Source organism: Pleurodeles waltl, chromosome 5 (assembly GCF_031143425.1).
Source record: "Pleurodeles waltl isolate 20211129_DDA chromosome 5, aPleWal1.hap1.20221129, whole genome shotgun sequence".
NCBI lineage: Eukaryota > Metazoa > Chordata > Amphibia > Caudata > Salamandridae > Pleurodeles > Pleurodeles waltl.
Genome location: NC_090444.1, coordinates 1,096,394,037 through 1,096,418,814, shown reverse-complemented (window position 1 = coordinate 1,096,418,814; position 24,778 = coordinate 1,096,394,037). Strand labels below are relative to the sequence as shown.

General features: G+C 43.0%; 1 protein-coding gene across 1 annotated transcript in view; it reads right to left on the bottom strand.

The window, feature by feature from the left end:
- NUP43 (nucleoporin 43) overlaps window positions 1-24,778 on the bottom strand; it is a 118,912-nt gene that overhangs the window by 58,721 nt on the left and 35,413 nt on the right. The window contains exons 3-5 of the mRNA XM_069235306.1: window positions 20,255-20,329; window positions 19,628-19,808; window positions 8,876-9,011 (exon numbers count right to left, since the gene is read on the bottom strand). Coding sequence (XP_069091407.1) covers window positions 8,876-9,011; window positions 19,628-19,808; window positions 20,255-20,329 — 392 coding nt within the window. The remainder of the gene's footprint in view (window positions 1-8,875; window positions 9,012-19,627; window positions 19,809-20,254; window positions 20,330-24,778) is intronic.

Sequence of the window (24,778 nt, the reverse complement as noted above, 5' to 3'; positions counted from 1 at the left end):
AACCCTCACTTGGTGAAGGTTGGGTGCCAAGTTAGTTAGTGTGTGGGCATCCTGGCACTAGCCAAGGTGCCCCACATTGTTCAGGGCAAATTCCCCGAACTTTGTGAGTGCGGGACACCATTACATGCGTGCACTATACATAGGTCACTACCTATGTATAGCGTCACAATGGTAACTCTCGCCTCTGGGGTATTCTTCAGATAACGAATGCAAGAGCTCACCAGAGTTCCTCTGCACTTCCCGCTTCGACTTCTGCCAAGGATCGACCGCTGACTGCTCCAGCACGCCTGCAAAACCGCAACAAAGTAGCAAGACAACTACCAGCAACATTGTAGCGCCTCATCCTGCCTGCTTTCACGACTGTTTCCTGGTGGTGTATGCTCTGAGGGCTGTCTGCCTTCACTCTGCACTGGAAGCCAAGAAGAAATCTCCCGTGGGTCGACGGAATCTTCCCCCTGCTAACGCAGGCACCAAAAGACTGCATCACCGGTCCTCTGGGTCCCCTCTCATCCTGACGAGCGTAGTCCCTGTAACACAGGATCTGGGTCCAAGTGTCTCCCACAGTCCAGAGGCCCTTCTGTCCAAATTTGGTGGAGGCAAGTCCTTGCCTCCCCACGCCAGACAGCAAACCTGTGTACTGCGTGATTTGCAGCTGCTCCAGCTTCTGTGCACTTCTCCAAGGATTCCTTTGTGCACAGCCTAGCCTGGGTCCCCAGCACTCAGTCCTGCCGTACTCAACCTGCTGAGTTTGACTCAGACGTCGTGGGACCCTCCTTTTGTGACTCTGAGTTCACAGAACTTCCAAGTGCCTGCTCCGGTACTTGTGCGGGTGCTGCCTGCTTCTGCGGGGGCTCTGAGTTGCTGAGCGCCCCCTCTGTCTCCTTCTCCAAGGGGCGACATCCTGGTCCTTCCTGGTCCCCAGCAGCACCCAAAAACCTCTACCGTCACCCTTGCAGTTAGCAAGGTTTGTTTGTGGTATTTCTGCGTGAAAACACTTCTGAAACATCCAGCATGCCGTGGGACATCTTCCATTCAAAGGAGAAGTTCCTAGCCCTTCTCGTTGTTGCAGAATCTTCGGCTTCTTCCACCCGGAGGAAGCCCTTTTGCACCTTCATCCGGGGTTTCCTGGGCTCCTGACCCCCCCTGGACACTATCGCGACTCTTGGACTTGGTCCCCTTGCCTTGCAGGTCCTCACGTCCAGGAATCTGTCTTCAGTGTTTTGCTGGTGCTTGTGGTTCTTGCAGAATCCCCCTATCACGACTATTGTGTATTTCTGGGGTAGTGGGGTAACTTTACTCCTACTTTCTAGGGTCTTGGGGTGGGGTATTTTGGACACCCTTACTGTTTCCTTACAGTCCCAGCGACCCTCTACAAGCTCCCATAGGTCTGGGGTCCATTCGTGATTCGCATCCCACTTTTGGATAATATGGGTTGTGTTGCCCCTAGACCTATGTTTACCTATTGCATCCTATTGTGATTCTACATTGTTTGCACTACTTTTCTTACTGTTACTTACCTGTTTTAGGTTTGTGTACATACGACTTGTGTATTTTACTTATCTTCTAACTGAGGGTACTCACTGAGATACTTTTGGCATATTGTCATAAAAATAAAGTACCTTTATTTTTAGTAACTCCGAGTATTGCGTTTTCTTATGATATTGTGCCATATGATATAAGTGGTATAATAGGAGCTTTGCATGTCTCCTAGTTCAGCCTAAGCTGCTTTGCCATAGCTACCTTCTATCAGCCTAAGCTGCTAGAAACACCTCTATTCTACTAATAAGGGAGAACTGTACCTGGCACAGAGTTTAAGTACCACAAGGTACCCACTATAAGCCAGGCCAGTCTCCTACAGTTACCCTCTGACTTTTTGCCTTTGCTGATGCGAAGTTATGATTTGAAAGTATGCTGGGACCCTGCTAACCAGGCCCCAGCACCAGTGTTCTTTCCCTAAACTGTACCTTTGTCTCCACAATTGGCACAACCCTGGCACTCAGGTAAGTCCCTTGTAACTGGTACCCCTGGTACCAAGGGCCCTGATGCCAGGGAAGGTCTCTAAGGGCTGTAGCATGTCTTATGCCACCCTGGGGCCCCCTCACTCAGCACAAGCACACTGCCTCACAGCTTGTGTGTACTGGTGGGTAGAAAATGACTAAGTCGACATGGCACTCCCCTCAGAGTGCCATGCCAACCTCACACTGCCTGTGGCATAGGTAAGTCACCCCTCTAGCAGGCCTTACAGTCCTAAGGCAGGGTGCACTATACCACAGGTGAGGGCATATGTGCATGAGTACTATGCCCCTACAGTGTCTAAGCAAAACCTTAGACATTGTAAGTGCAGGGTAGCCCTAAGTGTATTTGGTCTGGGAGTTTGTCAAACAAATTCCACAGTTCCATAATGGCTACACTGAAAACGGGGAAATTTGGTATCAAACTTCTCAGCACAATAAATGCACACTGATGCCAGTGTGCACTTTATTGTAACATACACCCAGAGGGCATCTTAGAGATGCCCTCTGAATACCTACCCGACTTCTAGTGTAGGCTGACTAGTTTCTGCCAGCCTGCCACACACCAGACATGTTGCTGGCCACATGGGGAAGTGCCTTTGTCACTCTGTGGCCAGGAACAAAGCCTGTACTGGGTGGAGGTGCTTCTCACCTCCCCCTGCAGGAACTGTAGCACCTGGTGGTGAGCCTCAAAGGCTCACCCCTTTTGTTACAGCGCCCCAGGGCGTCCCAGCTAGTGGAGATGCCCACCCCTCCGGCCACTGTCCCCACTTTTGGCGGCAAGGCTGGAGGAGATAATGAGAAAAACAAGGAGAAGTCACCCACCAGTAAGGACAGCCCCTAAGGTGTCCTGAGCGGAGGTGACCGCTGCCTTAAGAAATCCTCCATCTTGAGTTTGGAGGATTCCCCCAATAGGATTAGGGATGTGCCCCCCCCCCACAGGGAGGAGGCACAAAGAGGGTGTAGCCACCCTCAAGGACAGTAGTCATTGGCTACTGCCCTCCCAGACCTAAACACACCTCTAAATTCAGTATTTAGGGGCTCCCCAGATCCCAGGAAATCAGATTCCTGCAACCTGAAGAAACAAGGACTGCTGACCTACAAGCCTGCACAGAAGCAGGAAGACGACAACTTCTTGGGCCCCAGCCCTACCGGCCTGTCTCCAACTTCGAAAACCTGCTCCAGCGAAGCATCTGTCAGGAACCAGTGACCTCTGAAGCCTCAGAGGACTGCCCTGGACTAAAGGACCAAGAAACTCCTGTGAACCGCGGCCCTGTTCAAAACCAGCTACTTCTTTGCCACAAAGAAGCAACTTTCAAAGACTGCACGTTTCCCGCCGGAAGCGTGAGACTTCTCACTCTGCACCCGACGCCCCCGGCTCGAGATCCAGAGAACAAACACCTCAGGGAGGACTCCCTGGCAACTGTGAGCCCGTGAGTAACCAGAGACGACCCCCCCAGAGCCCCCACAGCGATACCTGCAGAGAGAATCCAGAGGCTCCCCCTGACCGCGACTGTCTGTAACAAGGGACCCGACGCCTGGAACCAACACTGCACCCGCAGCCCCCAGGACCTGAAGGAACCGAACTTCAACGCAGGAGTGACCCCCCCAGGCGACCCTCTGCCTAGCCCAGGTGGTGGCTGTCCCGAGAAGCCCCCGTGCCTGCCTGCACCGCTAGCGTGACCCCCGGGTCCCTCGACTGTTTCCTATCTGAAACCCGACGCCTGCTTTGCACACTGCACACAGCCGCCCCCGTGCTGCTGAGGGTGTGTTTTGTGTCGTCCCCCCCGTGATCTACAAAAATCCCCTGTACTGCCCTCGAGAACACAGGTACTTACCTGCTGGCAGACTGGAACCGGAGCACCCCTGTTCCCCATAGGCGCTGATGTGTTTTGGGTACCTCTTTGACCTCTGCACCTGACTGGCCCAGAGCTGCTGGTGTGGTAACTTTGGGGTTGCCTTGAACCCCCAACGGTGGGCTGCCTATGCCCCAGAACTGAGACTTGTAAGTGTTTTACTTACCTCCTAATCTAACCTTTACTTACCTCCCTCAGGAACTGTTGATTTTTGCACTGTGTCCACTTTGAAAATAGCTTATTGCCATTTTTACAAAGACTGTACATGATATTGTTTCCATTCAAAGTTCCTAAAGTATTTAAGTTAAGAACCTTACATTTAAAGTGTTTACTGTAAATCTTGAACCTGTGGTTCTTAAAATAAACTAAGAAAATATATTTTTCCAATATAAAAACCTACTGGCCTGGAGTAAGTCTTTGAGAGTGTGTTCCTCATTTATTGCCTGTGTGTGTACAACAAATGCTTAACACTACCCTCTGATAAGCCTACTGCTCGACCACACTACCACAAAATAGAGCTTTAGAATTCTCTCTTTTTGCCACTATCTTACCTCTACGGGGAACCCTGGGACACTGCACACCCTTTCTTACTTTGAAATAGTATATACAGAGCCAACTTCCTACACCTAGCGTGTGCAGGGTTTGTATTACGTAATGCGCATGGTTTTGACACTGCGTATGACTGTTTGATTTTATTGGCCAATCATCTCGATATGGAAAGAGATGTATATGTTGTCTTCTTAGGTAGGCTGCCATTACCGCTAGGAACTTTTTGAATACCCTTGGAGCTGTTATTCCGAAGGGTAACACTTTGAACTGATAGTGCTTTCTTTGAATGACAAATCTGAGATTTTCTGTGCGCTGGATGGATGGGTATAAGAAAATACGAAACCTTGAGAACTAATGTTGCCATGAAATCATACATTTGGAGTAATGGGATAACATCCTGGAGAGTTACCATGTGAAAGTGTTCTGACAGAATGTAAAGATTGAGGGTTGTGAGATCTAATATTGGCCTTAGACTGCCATCGTTTTTGGGAATGAGGAAATACTGTGAGTAAACTCCGGTCCCTACTTGATTTTGTGGCACGGATTCTATTGCTTGTTTGAATAATAGAGATTTGACTTCTTCCTGTAAGAGAGTGATGTGTTCTGTATATAATTTGTGTGGCTTCGGTGGACTGTTTGGTGGAGTTTGTATCAATTCTAGGCAATAGCCATCGTGGATAATTGATAATACCCAATTGTCTGTGGTAATGTTTTGCCAATTGGTGTGGAACATTTGCAGTCTCCCTCCCACAGGGGAGGTGTGGATTTGGAGGGAATAAAACAAGTCACTTTTTACTGTGTTGTGAAGCTTGTTTAGGTGTCCGATATTTCCCCCCTACCTCCGGGGTATCGGCCTCTATATTTGCTCTTAAAGCCACCTCGTTGGTATGGAGGTTGGCAGGCCGGTTTTGGCTGCGATGTGGATGCCTCTGCAGTTTGAGCCCTAAATCCACCTCTAAACTGGGGTTTCCAAAAAGACCTCCTGAATTGTGTGGTGTATAGTGCACCCATCGCTTTTGCGGTGTCTGAATCTTTCTGCATTTTTTCAATTGCAGTGTCCACCTCTGGGCCAAAAAGCTGTTTTTTGTTGAACGGCACATTCAACACCGCTGGTTGGATTTCGGGTTTGAACCCGGAGGACATAAGCCATGCATGTCTCCCGATTGTGACAGCAGTGTTGATGCTCCTGGCTGCTGTGTCTGCTGAGTCTAAGGCAGACCTAATCTGGTTGTTGGTGATGGCTTGCCCTTCCTCCACTATCTGCTGTGCCCTCTTTTGCTGTTTCTTGGGGAGATGTTGAATTATATCTTTCATCTTGTCCCAATGGGCCCTGTCATATCTAGCCAACAACACCTGAGAGTTGCCTATTCTCCATTGGTTGGCTGCCTGGGATGCCACTCTTTTCCCTGCAGCATCAAATTTTCTACTCTCTTTGTCTTGTGGGGGTGCATCACCTGACGACTGAGTTTGCCCTCTTCCTGGCAGCACTTACCACTACTGAGTCTGGAGGGAGTTGCTGAGTTATATAGACAGGATCAGAGGAAGGTGGCTTGTATTTCTTTTCTACTCTAGGAGTTATTATTCTTGCTTTGACAGGCTCGCTAAATATTTGATCAGCATGTTTTAGCATGCCTGGAAGCATAGGGAGAGACTGGTATGTTGTATGCGTGAAGGAGAGTGTATTAAACAGAAAATCGTCCTCCCAACGGTTTAGTGTGCATGGTGACACTATGGTACGCTGCAGCCCTACCTAACACTTGATTGCAGCCTGTTCTATCCTCAGGTGGTGAAGGCTTAGAGGGCTAGCAATCAGGGTCATTGTATGGAATGGGGTCTGGATCATAAAGATCCCATGGGTCCACATTGTGTTGCTGCGAGTCAAATGAATATGATGGTGACTGCACTGGTGTAGGACTGGTAGTAGGTGATGTAAGCAGAGTGTGGAGAGTGAGGAGGAGAATGAGGAGGAGAAAATTGAGGAGGTGGCGGTCTCCCTTTTGTCTTTGGCACTTTAGCTGGAGGCTGTGTAGTGTCCAATTCCTCCTGAAAGGCTAATTTCCTCTTAGGCTTTAGAGGAGGTGCTGTTAAAATTCTGCCAGTTTCTTTATGGCTATGAATCCTGGCTTGCCTTTCATCCATTACTTCCAGTAATGGTTGCATTTGGGAGTCCTACTCAGTAGTTTTATGGCTTTCTTTAAGTGTCTTAGAAAGTCCATGTTCCTTAGTGTAACCTGCTCTTTTCGGCTCCGAAGCTGGCATTTTTGGTATCGAAAAAGATGGCGTTGTGGATGATCTTGGCTCCAAAAGGGATTTCTGAAATTTCGACTCGGAAGAGCAGTGTTTGCTCGAGTCGGAGATGGAGCTTTTGGTCGACTGATGGATTCGGAGGAGTGGCCTTTTTTGCTGCAGAACTAGGGGTTTGGTCTCCGGGTGTCTTCTTTCGGGTCGAGCCATGGCCTTCCAGCAGTGGTGTCCCCAAGGCCTTATGTTTCGGTTTGGATGGTACAGGGGCAGGCGTACTCATGTGCTGTCCGGTGTCCGTGACCGGTCTGTCCTCCTCGGAAGGATCGGCAGGCCTCGCAAATTTCTTCCCGATGATCTGGGGAAAGGCAAAGATTACAGACGAGGTGTTGGTCTGTATAAGGGAATTTGTGCCACGCTAGAGGACAGAATCGGAATGGAGTCCGATCCATGAGGCTTCCACGAGGTCGGCCCGACCAGGCCAGAGTTGGGCGCGTGCGCCCCGAAGGGCGAGTAGAGATGTTTTGCTCTGACGGTATCGAAGTGTCGATAGAAGATGTAACGTGGTCGAAACAATACCGACGAGAAATGAAGCGTTTTCAAAGTTTTCAGAATCAAACTATCGGAGCGAAAGGAAACACGTCCGAACCCGATGGCGGAAAGAAAACAAACGGAGTCGATGCCCATGCGCAATGGAGCCGAAGAGGAGGAGTCACTCAATCCTGTGAGTCAAAAACACTTCTTCGAAGAAAAACAACTTGTAACACTCCGAGCCCAACACTAGATGGCAGAAGTATGCACAGCATGTGTATCTGCAGCTACACATGCCTTCGAGAATATATATATATATACACACACACACACACACACACACACACACACACACACACAGTGATATGACAGTCATGTCTGATAAAGACTGAAAAGCTTAAAAGAAATGGAGCCAGGGAAGAACCATGTAGTGACTTCCCACTTCAGTTTTTTCGGTTCAGAGTTGAATGTCATAATTTGTATAAACTGTTAGCAATCAATGTGAAATCAATTAAAAGTTAAGCCACTCCTCTCTCTAATAGGCTGAAAATTAGTATGTAATGGTCCACAGTGGATTAAAGGAGGCCCTGTGCTTGAGAAGTGGGCAGTGGGGAGCTCCTGAAGAGTATTTTGGCAAGAAGGAGTAGATGGCTCATATGAGGAAGCAGAATATGGAGGAGATGGTTGAGGTCACTTTGAAGAGGGAAAGACATTTCTATTTTAATATGGTTACAGTTCAGAATGGCAAATACAGCAAATGATATATGATCTATTCCACAAGATGTACCATTGTTAAATGACAATCACTGTGGCAACTGGAATATTAGTTACATTTTTCTGCTAATTAAACACCAAATATAGATTTATTCATTATCATAGCAGCTGCTATTTCACATATACTCGCAGAATCTCAGATTAGTGTTATGGTTTGATCAAATTAGTTAGCACCAAATCCAGTGGCATGTGTGTTGGAATGGTTCTTTGTTCTGCATAAAGCTGAAAACCTACTGGAAAGAGTTCCAGAATGCATTAAAAAGTGTACTTTGTTAACCAAAGATACCAGACCCCCAAATATTCCGTAAGGGATCAGTGATCCAGAACTAAAAGTTCAAAACCATTTTGATAGGGTTCTGAAGACATACTAACAAATGGATGGGCATCGAGTTATAGATAATGGATAATCATTGGAAGAAAACAGACTCATTCACCAATCTAACAACAGCACATTGTCTAGAGGTCCTGGTTTAAAAAGTGGCTGACACATTAACTGAATAACACATATATGAACTGTACTGCAACATATTAATTGGAGAGAAACACAGGGCTTGAATGTGCCAAAGACTGAGGGTCTATGGAGCAGCTGTGAAAAGGACAAAGGCAACAGAACAAAGAAAGTTTGAAGCAGAACATGCAGGACATCTCAGAAGACTAAAACAAAATATCTTGGGACTGAAAAGGAAATGAATGAATGTAACGTGAAGAAATATAACCTAGATATCTCAGGGACTCGAATGTTATAAACTTGACTGGTAAGAGCATGGATGAAATAAGGTAGTGTCTTTTTTATGAACTGAAATAAAGATTTTTTTCCTTAAATCTGGACCTGCCATGTAAGACTACAGTTAACAATTCACAAAAGATCGGAATCTGAGCTTGAACCCAGATTTTGGGAATTTAGATACTTACACTGAAAATATTTGAGATGGCTCTGTACCCTGCTGTCGAAAATCCCAGAGTTTAAGCTGACCAATCGAATTTACTGTTAAAATCTCTGTAGCCCGAAGGAATGTCACTGCATGGATAGTGCTACTATCTGCGTTGTCTGTTATGAACAAAAACAGAAAAATACATCAAAATGCGCAAGTTGTAAGTAAGGATGATAATAGCTACACTTCTGATGCACAAAATACTTCCTTCAAAATGTCTAGGCCACTTGAAATGCTTGCAACAGTACTACTAGCATTAGAGTTGAATTATATTTGTTAAAGTCGCAACAGAGTATTTTCTAAGAGGATTTCTGGTAGTTTAAATTCTGGACCTAGGGGCGTGAGAGTAAAGTGGCAGTGAGCACAAACAGCTGGGATTCAAGGATGGAGAGGGACTGGAAATCAGCTGTGTTTCAAGGAACTACACAGTGGGAGTGGCAATGTTCTACTACAGAGATCTTACAACAGCACTTTGATACTTATAAACTGCCTGTTTTCCAACACAAACATCTGTTCATATTCAGATTACTGTTGATTTTAAAAGTATATACAGCCAAGTCATTAAAAGCTTAGTTTCAATGATGGAGAACCAGATTAATAATCTTTTTAAGCCCAGGCTTCGCCTCTGAACGGACTGTAATCAGAAAAGTAAACATCTTTTGTAAACTTCATTGTAAATAGAAACATGAAGGTGTACTGTATGCTATTGCTCAAACAGCAATATTCCTATTGGAATTCCTATTCTTATTTTCTATGAACAAATGTATATGAATTACTTTACATTTTAACTCTAGTTCCATCATTCATGATATGTACAGCGCTCTGAAACTCACATGAGGTAGGTCAGAACTTCATAAAAGCCATAGATAAAGAGAATGCAGCTGAAGGCTGAGACCTTTAAGCAGCTGACACTAATTCCCAAGAAAGAACTTGTAGGAAACTGCCCCTTTTTCTAATGGTCATCCCCACTTTTTGCTCCCTAGTACTAATCTTTTTCGACTGTTGTGCACTGGGTCCCTGTTAACCAGGGCCCAGTGCCAGTGCTTCTTCCCTAAAACATGGTAAAATGGTCTAACTATGTACAATTGGCACACACTTTGGCTCCCCTGTATGTCCCAAGTAAATGGTACCCCCGTTACCCAGGCCATGAGTACCAAAGAGGGTCCCTAAGGGCTGCTGCATGTATTATGCCACACTAAGGAACCCCCATACAGACTGCATGAACCCGGCCATCTCAGACTGCGTATCATGGAGCAAACCATGAATGAAAACACAACATGGCACACACACTCAAAATCACCTGTACAGCATGCCTTTGAGCCCCAAGGCATGGTGCAACAGATGTTGTGTGAAGACATACCTGCTCGAGCAGGTATGCCCCTGTGATGTCTACTTCCATTACTAGATATTGAAAGTAACTGGGCAGATATGTTGTTTGGTATCAAACATCTCATCTATCTTAATAAATCCATACTGATGCTGTATTGGATTTTTTAGGACATGCACCCAGAGGGCACCTTAGAGCTGCCCCCTGAAACCTACTAGTCTTCTCGTGTACTGGCTGACGGGTATCAACCAGCCTGCCCCCACAAACAGGGTCTGACCTCCTGGAGGTGAGAGCCCGCGCTCTGAGGACAGAAACAATGCCTGCTCCGGAGGAAGGTGTTCACACCTCCTCTAACAGAATGGCTAGTGAAACTGCAGACCAAGGCCAGGGACTTAAAGCCCCTATCGCCTTTAATGTGCAACTCCAGCTTTCCCCAGACCTGGGAGATATCACCCCCTGCCCTGGGGCTAATTTGGCACCCAGACAGATGGGAGATTATAGGTATGGTGGACTGCCTGATGTGCTCCATGAAAGAAGAGTTGCTCCATTTTGTTTCTGGTGGAATTAGGAACTCTGGGACAGGATTATGACTACACAGGAAGTCTTCTCAAAGACTGTCAGCAGGCTGTTTCAGTCTCTATGCTGGATGTTTCTAAGAATTTAGAAGGCTCTTTCAAAAATACTTTCTTCCTCCAACGAAGGTCCTTCTACAAAGGGCAGGAAACGTACTGCAACCTCCTCTGGGTCCTCTAAGGGCGTTTCTATCAAATCTGGCCCTCCCAACCGAGAGGTTTCTAAATCGGGCCCCCTTCTCCTATTCATATATCCCAGTTAAGAGACACTAATGATAATGACAATGTTGTGTTGTATAACACAAATACCTTAGACTGTTCTGCGGATCATACAGTGTATGGGCCTCTGGAGAACAGGCAGAAAGTGTATCCTCATGATGGTGGCGTTTCCCACCCAGTGTCTCCTGAACGCCACGCTAATTTCTCTCAAGAGAGAAAAAAGAACCTCCTGCTGAAAATCTACCCTAAGCTTGGTTCTCTGGCTTCCAACGAGGAAGGTACCTTGGCCAGGGGATTACTTTTCAGTGACTCATCAAGGAGTTAGGCAAATACGTTTCTACCTTTGCCACTATGGACAAAGTTCAACTTTCCCTAAAAAATTATTTTTCTTCTCTGGTTTTTGCTAGGGTCAGAAATGTTCGGAGTCACTTTGATGGCCGCTTCTCCAGCAGGGGCCAATACCCCAATCCAGGCTCCTTCAACCAGCAAAATCAAAATGACACCTTCTCCGGATACAAGCCACAGTTTTGTCCCAGTCGCACTTGAGGCTACCAGTCCAGGAGCTATCAAAATAAACAAGAATAATACTCCGGTAAGTGCTCCCAGTTCTGGCCTTCCTCCCGTGAGAGGCATGCTGGCTCTATTTTTAAATTCTTGGCTTCATCTCACCACAGATCCCTCTGTAATTCAGTCACTTCAAGGATATCTCAGAGTTCTACCAATCTTCAGTCCAGTTTTAACTTACTCATCCTCTTCTTTTTTCTCAAGATTAACTACATCTTATCCACAATGAGATTAAATCTCTTATTTTCAAACAAGCCATAGAACCAACTAATTTCGATCCTTCTGGTTTTCTCAGGACGATCTTCCTAGTTCAGAAAAACAAAAAGTTTTGTCTTGTGTCGAATCTCGAAATCTTCAAAAAAAAAATTGTGGTATACCGCCATTTCAAGCTGGAAACCATTCTCCATTACAAAGATATCTTGCTTCAAAACGACTGGTTGGTCAGACTGGACTTCGGGATGCCTATAGGCCTTACCGGTCCAATTCATCCTTCCCACACAAAATATCTACAGTTTCAATGGGGAAATTCTATTGTAACAAAGTTCTTTCCTTTGGGTTATCTTCGGCTCCTTGGTGTTGTAGCAAGATTCTCAGACAGATTGTGGCCTCTCTCAGAGCTCAGGGAGTTCGTCTGATTCTTTATCTACACAACTTCATTATTATGGCCCAAGACGAGAAGTTTCTTCTTACTCATTTATTTCTTTGCCAAGACCTCCTTCTTTGTCTAGGGTTTCTCATCAATATCCAGAAGTCAACTCTAGACCCAGTTCAGCAACTGGAATTTCAGTGTTTTCTCATAGGCACATCTCACCCCATCCTTCAACTTCCTCAACACAAGGTTGCTCTCACAAAAAAGGAGATTTGTCACTCCTTAACCCTTCTTGGCTTTTCCCCTCACCTTTTTAGCCCACCTGGTAGGTCTTCTTGCTTCTTAAATCCAAGCAATCTTTCCAGGATCCCCTTCACTAGCGGGTCCTTCAGCGATTAAAAGTCCAACATCTCCACAAAGGTCTCTCTTATTCAAGCACAGTTTCTTTAGTTCTAGAGAAGAACTCCTTTGGTGGCTGACTTATTTAGACACCTAGAACGGGAAACCATTTTCTCTGCCACCCCAGATCTGGCCTTAGAATCCGATGGAAGTCGGACAGGTTAGAGCGCAAGATGTGGTCACTTCTCAACTTGAGGCTATGGTCTCAGAAGGAGTCCTCCTTGCACATTAACAGTTTGGAGATGCTTGCAGGTTCCTTTGACATCCAATCCTTTACAAAGGAAAGATTATGCTGCACTATTCTCCTCAGAATGTACAATCTCACTGCTGTCACAACGAAATATATCAGAGTGGTTTATCTCCCAGGGAATTTACATGTGGTAGCAAACTGGTACTCCAGACATCTGCAAGACTCAAGCAATTGGCAACTGCACCCTTCAGTGTTCAATTGTCTTTCTTCCATCTTGAGCAACGTCAATGGGTCTTTTTTCCTCTTGTCTCAATACTAAACTTCCTTCCTTCTTCAGTTGGAGACCAGACCCCCAAAGCTTTAGCTATGGATGCTTTCCTTCAATATTGGCCTCAGACTCTTCTTGATGTGTCCCCCCACCCTTTCTTTTCATCCCACAACTCTTCTCTAGTCCTCATAACCCAATTTTGGCAGGCACAACCTTGGTATCCAACTCTGTTGGAGTTGGCATCGGATCTTCCGGTTTGGATCCCTCACTTCCCCGAATTACTGCTCGACCCTCTGGGTCATAGTCACAACATGATTCTCGATTGTTCCCTTTTCCTGATCATCTGGAAGATTCCTGGGCTTCCTGGAAAACCCCAGGAATTTCAGAAAAGGCTATCAAATTCATTCCGCAATCTCGGGCCCCTGGCACTTCAACAGTTTACAGATCAGCCTGGCTCGCCTGGTGCATGGACAGGCATTCAGATCCCTTTTTAGCGGATGTAACTTTGGTAGTTAATTTCCTCGCCTCTTTAGCCTCTCAGAGCAAGGCCCATCGCAGCATCAACATTTCTAGATCGTCTAATCGAGCGAAGCATTGCAGAGAGGAGGACAGACCCATAGGAGAACATACTTTGATTTGTCAACTTTTAAAAGGGAGTGAGTTTTGTTAAACCTCCAATTCCTAAATATAACACAATGTAGGATGTCAGTTTAGTGTTGAAGGTATTTATTGCTTGGCTAGACAAGGTTTCAATATCTCAAACAACTCTCTGCAAAGTTAACCATGCTTCTATGTTTGATTTCATTATAACGTGTTTCAGATGTTAAAGCTCTGGATGTCTCTTCTTTCCATTACTCTCCTCTTGGTGTTTTTCAGGTTCACAGACATACCAAAACCAATTTATCTACCATTCATTATCCTTTTTTCCCCTTCTCAACCCAAATTGTGTGTTGGAAATGGTTTTAAATCTTATTTCACTTCTGCAGATTTGAGACCACTCCCCCCCCCTTCTAATCAGCTACTCATTAATTTTCAAAAACCCCATAAACCTGTTGCCTTTCCCACCAAAGCCCTTTGGATTAAATGGAGTATGTACTTAGATGGAATTAACATGGATTCTTTTGATGCCCAGTCAGCCAAAGGAGCTATGGCATCTCTGGCGTTTTGGGCTAGTGCTTCCTTACACAGTATTCTCAAAACTGCAAATTTGTCCAATGTAAAGACTTTTAGGACATTTTACTGCAAACCAATTTCACATGCCTCTGATTCTGTCATTCCAATGCTTTGAATATGCAAAAAAGAGCATTCTGTCTTGTAATAAAAATGAGATTTTCCTAGCCTTTGTGTCAGAAAGGCTAAATTTTATTAAAGACACAGAGTATTATTCCCACCAATGTATTTTTAACACCTTCCTGTTTTTTTTTTTTTACTGCAGTGCCAGCACCTTCCTCCGGTATTGCTTCCTCATAATTCAACTGGTTTGGTTTCGCCTACACAGGATACAAATTATCTCCTTGGATCTTTCTACTTGGGTCGCATTGATGCTTCTTATCTCCTGGCCAACTGCTTCACAGACTTGTTCATCATGTTACTTACCTTTAATTCTGTTATTTTGATTACTTCTACTCCTCTTTGATTTATTTGCTTCAAGAAAGGAGGACTTGTTCGCAGTCAACATAATTATTGAATTAATCGATGTCTTATTGGCTGGTCCCATTATGATGAAATCTAGTAGTTCTGATGTTTGTTTTTTGGGAAACTTAGTTCTTGATTGGCTGCTATTTTAATGAAGCAAGAAAAGACTACATAATACTCGCTGCCGTGTATTTAATGAAATCTAATCTTTCTGACACCAAGGCAAGGAAATTGGCAATTTTTCACCTTTTCAAACTCCGTGCACTCATCTCCCGAAGTGCACCATAATGAGCATGAATAAGAGTATTGAAACGGGCACTGAAAAAAAGACTACGAGAGCCAAGAGCTAGACCTGTAAGTCAAAAGGTGTTGGCATTTGTTATGTTGGATCAATACATTTTGGTAATTCTGGCTTTCCGATTGCAGCGTGCCATTATTGTTTCTCAAGATTTATTTGGATTTGTGCTCCAAAAACTCTGGCATCACCCGTCGAGCGTGCCAAGGCTACCAATTGGACAGGTATTGTAATATATACATACATGTATGTGTATTTATAACAATATACTTATCTATATCTATAGTTAATGCCCAGTGGCGGTCGCTGGCGTAGTTGCAGTTAACTTTGTTTCCATAAAAAAAGCTTTTTTTATTTTCCTACTAAGTTTGATGCGGTTAGGCAAATTATCACACAATCTTCCAAAAAAGCCTCATTCACCTCAGCGCCTTCCTGGAAAGTTTCAGGGTGATCCATCAAGCAGGGACAGAAAAGGGAGAGCGGGGGTGGTGGAAGATGCCAAAATGCATTTTCCCCGTTCTTTTTTCTCCAGGACAATTAAACTGTGATACTGCAAAACACAATAGTGCTAAATTTCGCTGAAAACAAATTTTTGGCCCAGAAAGCGTGCTTTGTGTGATTTGGTGTAAATGCGTTCAGTTTTTTTTTTTTTTTTTTTTTAAATATTAAGGCTTAGAAAACGTTGTATATATACACACTGCGCCGCAGACCGAATAGATCTCAAGCTAAGATCTGACTGGCTACCACGATATCAACAACGATGTGGCAGCTGCCATCTAAGGACTAAGTCTCAAGTTCTAGAAAAAACATTTAAAAAAAATAGTGATAAGGGGACAGATTAGGGATATCCCTTTCACCTGGGTCTGGTAGTGGAGCGCCCAGGCCAAAAAGTATTTTTGTTATTTTACCACTAATTTGCAGTGGAACCACTATCTGTAGTAACTTTAAAAAAAATAAAAAAAACACATGAACTCCCACACAAAAACAAAACCCCTGCCTCTGCCCCATTTAAATATTTTGGGGAGGGGGTTGCATGCCCACCACCCATCTGGAGCCTCAATGAAGGCCCCCCAGGCCCTATTCCCAGAGGCTAACACATAATTTTAGGAGAGGGGTCGCGGCGTGCCTCTACGTGAGCCAACAAAGGCCATGTGGTCCGCCCACCCTATCCCATCCCTGGGGGCACAGGCATCTGCTTGCCTGGGTCTTGCGAACAGGGAAACTCGGATTGCTCCTGCCCGGTGAGAGCAGTGAATACCAGCTCCCGCCGGGCAGAAACCAAGCTAGCTCCTGCTGCACCCAGTGAAGGTGCATGAAGAAAGGCGACAGGGCCAAATGGTTCACCACCTCTCTCCAAAAAGGAAAACAAGTACAAAGGAATAAGGTCCTAGGGTCTTGTTAAGGAGCGGGGGCTGCCCCCCAGGAATTACAAATATATATATTTTTTTAAATGAATACATGATGGAGTGCCCTGGAATGCCCTGCGAGAGCTTCATATATTTTTTTTTAGCTTGGTGGTGCCCCTAGAATAGGGAGATGCACCACCAAGTTTTTTTTTTACATTTTTTTAAACATTTTTTGTTGTTGTTGGGGCCTACAGGGGAGTTCAACAGCTTTCAAGCAAAATAAACACAGTACGTTTCCTGGGTCATTAAATCCATGACCCCAGGATAACTTAGTTTTTTTTTTTATAAAGCACTACTGGTTGGACCTCCATGCTCGTCAGCTGGAGTGCAAGGCCCTCTTGTGGTTGTTTTTATAATTGCATTTTGTGGGCAAACAAAATGTTAAAAAGGTACTCAGACGCTGGTTTTGCTTTTCTAAAATAAACAAATACATTAAAAAAAGGCCTATTTAAACATTTTTCACCCACAAAATATACTAATAAAAGCTTAAAGATAAAGACTCAGGCATTTTTTTATTAAAAAATTATTAAACATTTTTATAATCACCACTATTAAACATTACATTTTCTGAATTACAGAAACACTCGATTAAAACAACTAGTTATTTTTGGAAAACAATGATAGACCTGCATATACATATATATATATATATTTATATTTTGATATGGTCACCCCTTGATAAAACTAATAGGCTCACTTTTTATAGTTTGTTGTCGTGCCTCTCCAACAAAGTCAGTAAGTCTGCCTGAGTGAGGACAAGACCTGCAAGACCAACTGCGCGTGCCCACTGCTGTGTGGTTGGATTAAAGGCCTGGCTGCAGGCCATGCGCGGCATGGGGTTGCCTGCCCCCTTGGGTTAGGTGCAAGGCCTTCAGCCATGCGCAGTTTGTGTTGGGAATGGTAATAAATCACATTACATTTATAAAAAAAAAAAAAAAAAAAAAAACACACCTAGAAATTCACTGAAAAAACAAAGGTTACAGGGATGTTATAGTTTGATGAAAAGGTCAGTTAAAGATACAGTTTTAAACTAATAAACCACTGAATTTCACCAGTTACAGTCATATCAAGTAACTATAACTCATGCTCTAAGGTAACTAAAATGATAGTTACCTTAGAGCATGAGTACCAGTTTGAGATAACTATAATTAGAAGACATATGCATATATACACACAAAAACACACACACACACACACACCTACCTAGATAGCACTTTATCGGGCTCGAAAAATCTACTCGACCACTCGCTATGGCGAGTTTTATTTTAGGAGGTAGAGCTATTTTAAGATTCCACTCGACCCTTCTGGTAAGTGGACAAAGAACAGGTATTCTGTTCAGTCAGTAACTCAATTAGCAATAAAGATGCCTTAAAATCTTTTTCTTGTCAGATTTGCTCTGTGTTCAGAGACAGAGGTCAAAAGACAGTTTGTCTTCTTGCAATGCAAATACTTTTCCTTGTGACTGCAGCGTTCCAGGAGTTTGTAAGGTGAACTGCCTGACCTATGTGAAAAGAAAGGCTTTTGGTATCAGGTTTTTCCTAACACACACCATTTATATAACTAAGTCAACTTTACAAACATTTCAAAATATATTTCAGTAGCTGTGAAAGTCTATTTTTTGTACTTGTGTGTGATTAAAAAAATATTTTAATAGGATGAAAAAACGTCAGAAGACTTTACTTGGTGATGTGCAAATGATAAATGTTTTCTCAAACTCTCTCAGGTTATTGTTAAGACACTATATAGTTTTATCAGTAAAGTTTCAAGTTAGTAGGAAGGGCTTTGGACAATTCTCGGACATTTACTGTCTGTAAATGAAAGTGCACTATCACATCATGCTTTAGTAATATATTTATTAAAAATGAGTGTTTGAACTTACACTGAGAAACACTCCTGCCCTGATGGCAACGCTATTAGTAAACTAAGAGGCAAGTCATGCATGGATCATGTGTACCCTATATGTGGGCTAGATTTATTATACATGGAGCAATTGTTTAGTGTATTTAATAAAAAAATAAAAAGGATTTTTTTATTTTTCTTTACAGCAGAAATGTTGAACTCACTTATTTGAAGGTGCACTCGTGAGAATGAAGAAAAAGGAGACTGTAAAATACAATATTTGCCTAGGATCACACTATTTGAGACCCGTTTATGGGTCAAGTGCATTACAGTTAGGCAAAGTAGATTATTCAAGCTACTCAACCTGCAGGTCTAGTAAAAGCAAATTTGATTTTTCAAGGCTTGTTTCCACATGGACCTATTCACGCAACCCCTTTGCTCAACACAAAAGGCTGCGCTCATCAGAAAGTATTGACTTAATGACCAACACATTATTAACAACAATTTACTGATTTATATTTTCTATCTATGTTGCTCATTTATTTTTAAGACTATGGCACAGTAAACAACCGACATTGTGGGCAGATTATACATTTGTTTTTGTACTCCCCACTATAATTAAATAAGTGATGATTGTGAAGTACCTTAATTTATTGCACTATCTAGATAAGGTCCGCCAAATATGTAGATGCTACCTTGTACCAGTCATCGTTTTAAGAACCAAAACTTGGAGTGTCATGAATTATGCCACAGATTTACAACAATGAGACGTTGCTCAACGCAAGTATGTCAATGTGATGAACCAAGAACAGCGTCCTTAATGCAAAATTTCAACCTCATGGTAAAGAGACTATCTGCAGCACACAACACTGCAAGGAACACACAAAGCTGCAACTCCCATCCTTTAAACTGCACTGGCTCCCACAGCTGTGAGGATTTATAAATCATTACAGAGCTTAGCTTGTGGTTCTTTGTGGAACCATTTAATTTTTTACAGGACAGCGAGGTTCAGTATAGGTCTATAAAATCAACCACACATTCCCAGATTAGCATTCCGTATTCTTCTCTGGAAAGCTGTGCCATTGTGTGCTGGATCTACGGGTCAGTTGTTCATCCGAGTGCCCACCACTTTTAGCAGCAGCATGCAAATCGCTATTTTGTTTTAATCCCCATTTTGATTTGATTGTTTGTGGTACTGCTATATTGACGTGATACAAACTTTACTTATGTAGACCATTACAATAGAGAGGATTAAGGGATGGTACTTTCTATTGAGAACATCACAATGCTTTATGTATTTAAATGCATGCCACTCTAATTTGGGGAAGCAAAGAGAGCATATAAATCACGAAAGGGTGGATGACCATCTTTTGTGCTTCAAGTGCATGAATACTAATTAAGAAATGTTTCCTGATGACCTACAACTTACCTACAGTACGCAAGGCCTCTTTGTTGTCTGCTCTGAAAAGGTTGATTCTACCATCTTCTCCTACTGTAACAATTTCCGGGTTGTTGCACGCAACGCCTGTACACGGGGCACTTCCATATGCAGGGCTGTCATTGCCCAAGTGATGATGAGCCCTTTCCCACTTTTGGTTTATTGATAAAGTCTAGGAAAAAAAGCCAAGCAGTTACACCACCAAGAAATTTCAATCAAAATACTTTTAATCAAAGAAAGTGGATGCTATTGGACCTCTATTTGGTCACCCTCTGTGCAAACATAATGCAACATAAAATTGTTAGAGATACACATTTACAAAATAACTGGGACCCAGTATGGCAGTGCTCAAAAGGTAATTGCTATCTGGCGACTGTTGGTGGCCTACTTTATACAATCAGGTCTATCCACGAAGAAGGTGTCCATATCACCAAAACAACCATCAAACCAAAGGGCACCCAACCTTGTAGTCTCCACAGAGGCAAACATTTTGTGCAAAAAGAATACGTTACAGAATCAACCACAAATGTCAGGCCTAGAAAACCAACTAAACTAATGATACATTGGGAGCCTTCCTTTCCAATACTTTGCACACTGTCACACATCCACACTAATTACCTGATTGTTCTGATGTCGGAAGATTGTTACACTTCCTGTTGATGAGGCAGTTACAATTCTTTCGTGGTCCAGAAACTTTTAATGAAAAAGAAAACAAAATGTTATACTTTTGCATTCTATATCAGCCTTAATGAACTTACTAAGCACATGTGATTATCCAGAGACAATAGTTAGGAGTATTATGGCTTTTGACGACAAGAAAGTGAAGGCATTTGGGAGGGAAAGGGCCACAATACACAGAAATGTTCATCTGGATTATTTTGTTGTGTGTATGACCAAGTGAGTGAGCGCTGGTGTTGCATTGGGTAGGAAAAACTTACTCTGTGTGTAACTATCAGAGAAGAATCATTCATTATGTAGAACCTTACTCAAGAGGTCCTTTGTGCCTTACTAGAAAGAGGTTTGTGTGTTGTTTTTTTTAGTACTTCCCACGCTACGTCAGGGTTTGTTTATAGAATGCATTCTTGTTGGATTCATTGCTCTGTAGTTAAGGAAAGCAAGCCACTGCATTATGCGGTTGTAAAAAAATTAAGCAGTGTGTGACATCCTTTACCGACAGGCACAATGAGTTGGAAACCAGAAAGAAACAAGCCAAAAAATCTGGCCTTTACAGGTAATAATTTATTCACACATTTACCCGTTCATGTGGAGTCTGTTGGGTGGTGTGGCTGTAATTTGTGGTGAAAGGAATGACAAACATGGCGAACAACAGACTGGAACACACTAGCAAAAGCAAACTTCAAACTGCTCTCACAACTGTTCAACAATCACAGAAGTTGCCACGTGAGTGTACGTCAATAGGGACACCATGCTGCAGTATTGAATCTCCTTTCACACCACTGTAATCCAGAATCATAGCCCAAGTGGTCCAATTGTGATGAGCCAAGACTGCAACATTGTTACATAAATTCAGAGTACAATGTTGTGTCCCAAGCAGCACAGAGTCATCTGGTAACCCTATTACAGACCACTTCCACAATGGTACCGGTGTGGTATAACTGTCATGCTTTCAGAATGGTTAAGGAACTAACAGTTTCAATGTTAGCATATAAAGCGAACAAGGTCCATCCAAGCTTCCATTTCCTACCAAGATAAACCTGATGCAACATCAAAAGCACATTTGGCAATAAAAACACCTGTGGCTAACTATCATACAAATACATGTTTCTGCAGGGCCAACAGCTCAGAGGGTCATTTGTTCTACAGGCGCAAAAAGGGTAGGCTAGTCTGGAACTGCTTTAACTCAAAGTACAAACTAAAAGAGGAGTGATGAATGGTACACTGACTGAGGAATTCCACAACTCTGAAAGCAGTTCCACATCACAGATTAACACTTCATGATACTTCAGAAGTCATCTGAAGCATAATCTACAATCTATGCATCTGAAGGTATCATCACTCGACCCCTCACATAGAAACAGTAGAAACATCATAAGCTACTAATTTATATGTCACCAAGGAGGAACATTAGATCATTACCTCATTCTGTCCAGGGAACACTAGCAAAGTTAGTTGTTGTGTTCTTCTCGAAAACAAAAAATAATTATGTTTTCTCCTTTCTCATTTCATAGTTTAAGTTATGGTTGCTGAACTTATGCAAACGAAAAGTATATTTGAACGGAGTATCCACAGAAGGGATGCAGTGCTTGCCTGGCCTCATCAGTTCCATAGACACGATGTGGAAAGTACTCTATAGCGTAAAGTACATGCTGCATGCTTAGTAGTAGGCAAGATTTAATTCTGTGACAGGCCTGAGCTTCAGGAATGAAGTACTCTTCAAGCGATTTTAAAAGTGGACCGCACATGCAGCTCATTAGGCGGATTTATTTTTCACCGACTGCAGCTACCAGCCATGATAGGTCTGGCTTGGCAGCCCAGTTTTCTGTATTTACCTATTAATTTAAAGCATACTGTGGGTGTGTGGCTCCTCTCGGGAGTATTGTAATCTCACAACCTCAACTTGATTGCTACAATTACCATGCATGAGGGACTGTTTTAAACTGCAAACGTACACTGAATTATCACACATTAAATTCCTTGTCATAGCTATAATGTATACCAAAAGTGATACCAGTGCTCATTAATCAACAGCAAAACTCACCATGTATCAGATCTTTCAATTTGTGTTATGTCAGCCTTATTTTTACTGCAATCTGGCCCTGTACTACATCCATGTCTGAGAAAACAAACCAAGTAGCAGAGCGTAAACAACGCTTTTCTGCATTGCTCATGCTAAAAAAGTGCAGCTTAACATCTCTTGCAACAAATGTGAAAACTGCTAAAACCTTAAAGGCAGTTGTGGAGAGGTTATGCATGGTCTGCCCAATTCTTTATTTATTGATTTATTTTTCTTCGATGTGAACATTGTGTTTTTTCCTGATTTCGAAATTCTCCAGCTGAAAGAGTAATGTTCACCATACTTACAGACACCAAGGTCCTGGTATATATATCTCGGAGCTACTGAAACTGAATTGCAAAAAAATAAAATAAAAAATAAAAAAAGTACAACTGAAAGCACAAGAGTAGTTCACACTTCATTCCACACTGATTTCTCTAGCACTCTAGCAGTGGCATATCAGGATTTTTCCCTTGCATTCTGTCAGATGTTGTTTTGTTTCTATCACTAAATAAAAGCAATACTGCAACTACCAGCATGTAAAGAAAAGCAGGAGTGATGACCTATTCAAGCCTTGCTTAGACTAACTCTGAAGTTGTAATATTACTGCACAGTGTGACAGTAATGGATTTCATTACAAAACCAGGTTACCATTATGCAATAACCTTTTATTGCTGCCCCAACATGCAGCCCTTCAAAGAAAAGTACATCATAAAGCATAGAATGTTAAAAGCATATAAAACAGTCAGTGCACATAGCCCTCTTCCTCTTTTATTTGTTGCTCCTTGACAGATAAATACCTCCAGCACATCTGTGTTAATCGTAGCTTTAATGGTTTATGCCTTTTTTTCGGTGTTGGGAATTATAATCTTTTACACCCTTCCAATTTATAGTGGGTATTGGGTATTATTTATTTCACTGTTACTTTGTAATTTTTATTGTCACATTTATCTAATGCTGTCATGACTTCTCAATGTACCTTTTTACAACACTGTTTGGATGAACGATCTATATTTTGTTTTCATTAGCCACTTTGGGAGTACTCTCAGAGAACTTCGCTGGTTGAGCCCGGCTCTTTTCAGAGCACTTTCGCAGGACCTCCTTAAGTGGGCGGGGGCCCCAGAGGTGTCGCTCCCCGGGCGTGCCTATTTTAGGGCCTCTCCCCCCACCTTCACGCCGGTTAGTGATTGACACGTAGTCAATCTTGGCATTTCTGGTTGCCTGGTGATGATGCGCATTGGGCACGTTGCCAGGAAACAAGAATTATACAAGTCCTTTTTTTTTTTTTTAAACACTTCCTTGTTGTCTGGTGATGATATAAATATTGTCTGGCAACACGCACAAAGCATAAGTCATTAGTCCGACGTCCTACGTTTGTTTTTGGTTTCTTACATTGGGTGAAGCGCGCAGGCAATAAAGGTTGCACAGCAACTGCTTACTTTCAAGAGATTACTTGGCAGGACTTTCAAATGTACCCAACCAGTGATACGTTGTATAATATTTGAAGCGGTTTAGTAGAGTTCTACAACAGTGCTTTTTGAATACAAGGACTCAATCTTCTGGTAGGAAATTAGTTTTACTTGCCAGTCAGTTTTTCTGCTCTATGAACTGGAAGGTTCATTTTAACTAAAGGTTCTTTCTACCAACGTTATGCCCTCATAGCCTTATAAGGTCATTCATATATATACACACACACACACACACACACAGTTTGAGAACAGCAGGAGAAGTGTATCAGATAACAGGAAGTGGAAAATTCTAAGTCCCACGTTCTTCCTTCTTGTGACTTTATGGTTCAATCTATCACAAGACTTTTAGAAGCGGAACCTAGGTCCTTAGAGGCAGTATATGCCACACAAGTGAAGAGGAAGAGGGACACCCTTTCAGAGAAGAATTATTTTTCATTCTCCGATGGGGACTCCCCTTTTACCAATGTACCCAAAATAAGGAGAAAGGTTTTTCATATGAAGAAACACTTGGAGAAGGCGCAGAACCATGCCTACAGCGAAGGTAGCCAAAGCACTGCACTAGGAAGTGGTGCTCCTAGTAGCACAAAAGGAACAGGACACCTTCACAGTCAGAGATAAAGGCTGCCTGTAGAAGAATGAGTGGAAAAAGTGACCTTCATGTCCCAATAGAGTTGCGGGACAGTTTAAATTCTTGTGAAAAGAAATTTGATGATTACGACATGGAATGGGATGAATATGTTTTTGACTAGCAAGAGAGATGTTACCTTTTGGGGAGAGAACATGATGATTTATAGCAATCTTCTACCCTTACCAAGAAAGAAACCCACTTGGGGAGAGATGTTTAATCCAACAATGATAAAACATCTGCCCTGTGTGGAAGGGTGGCCTATGGACCATGTATCTAAATATGTAAAGCTTTGGGTCAGAAAATCCTTAGAT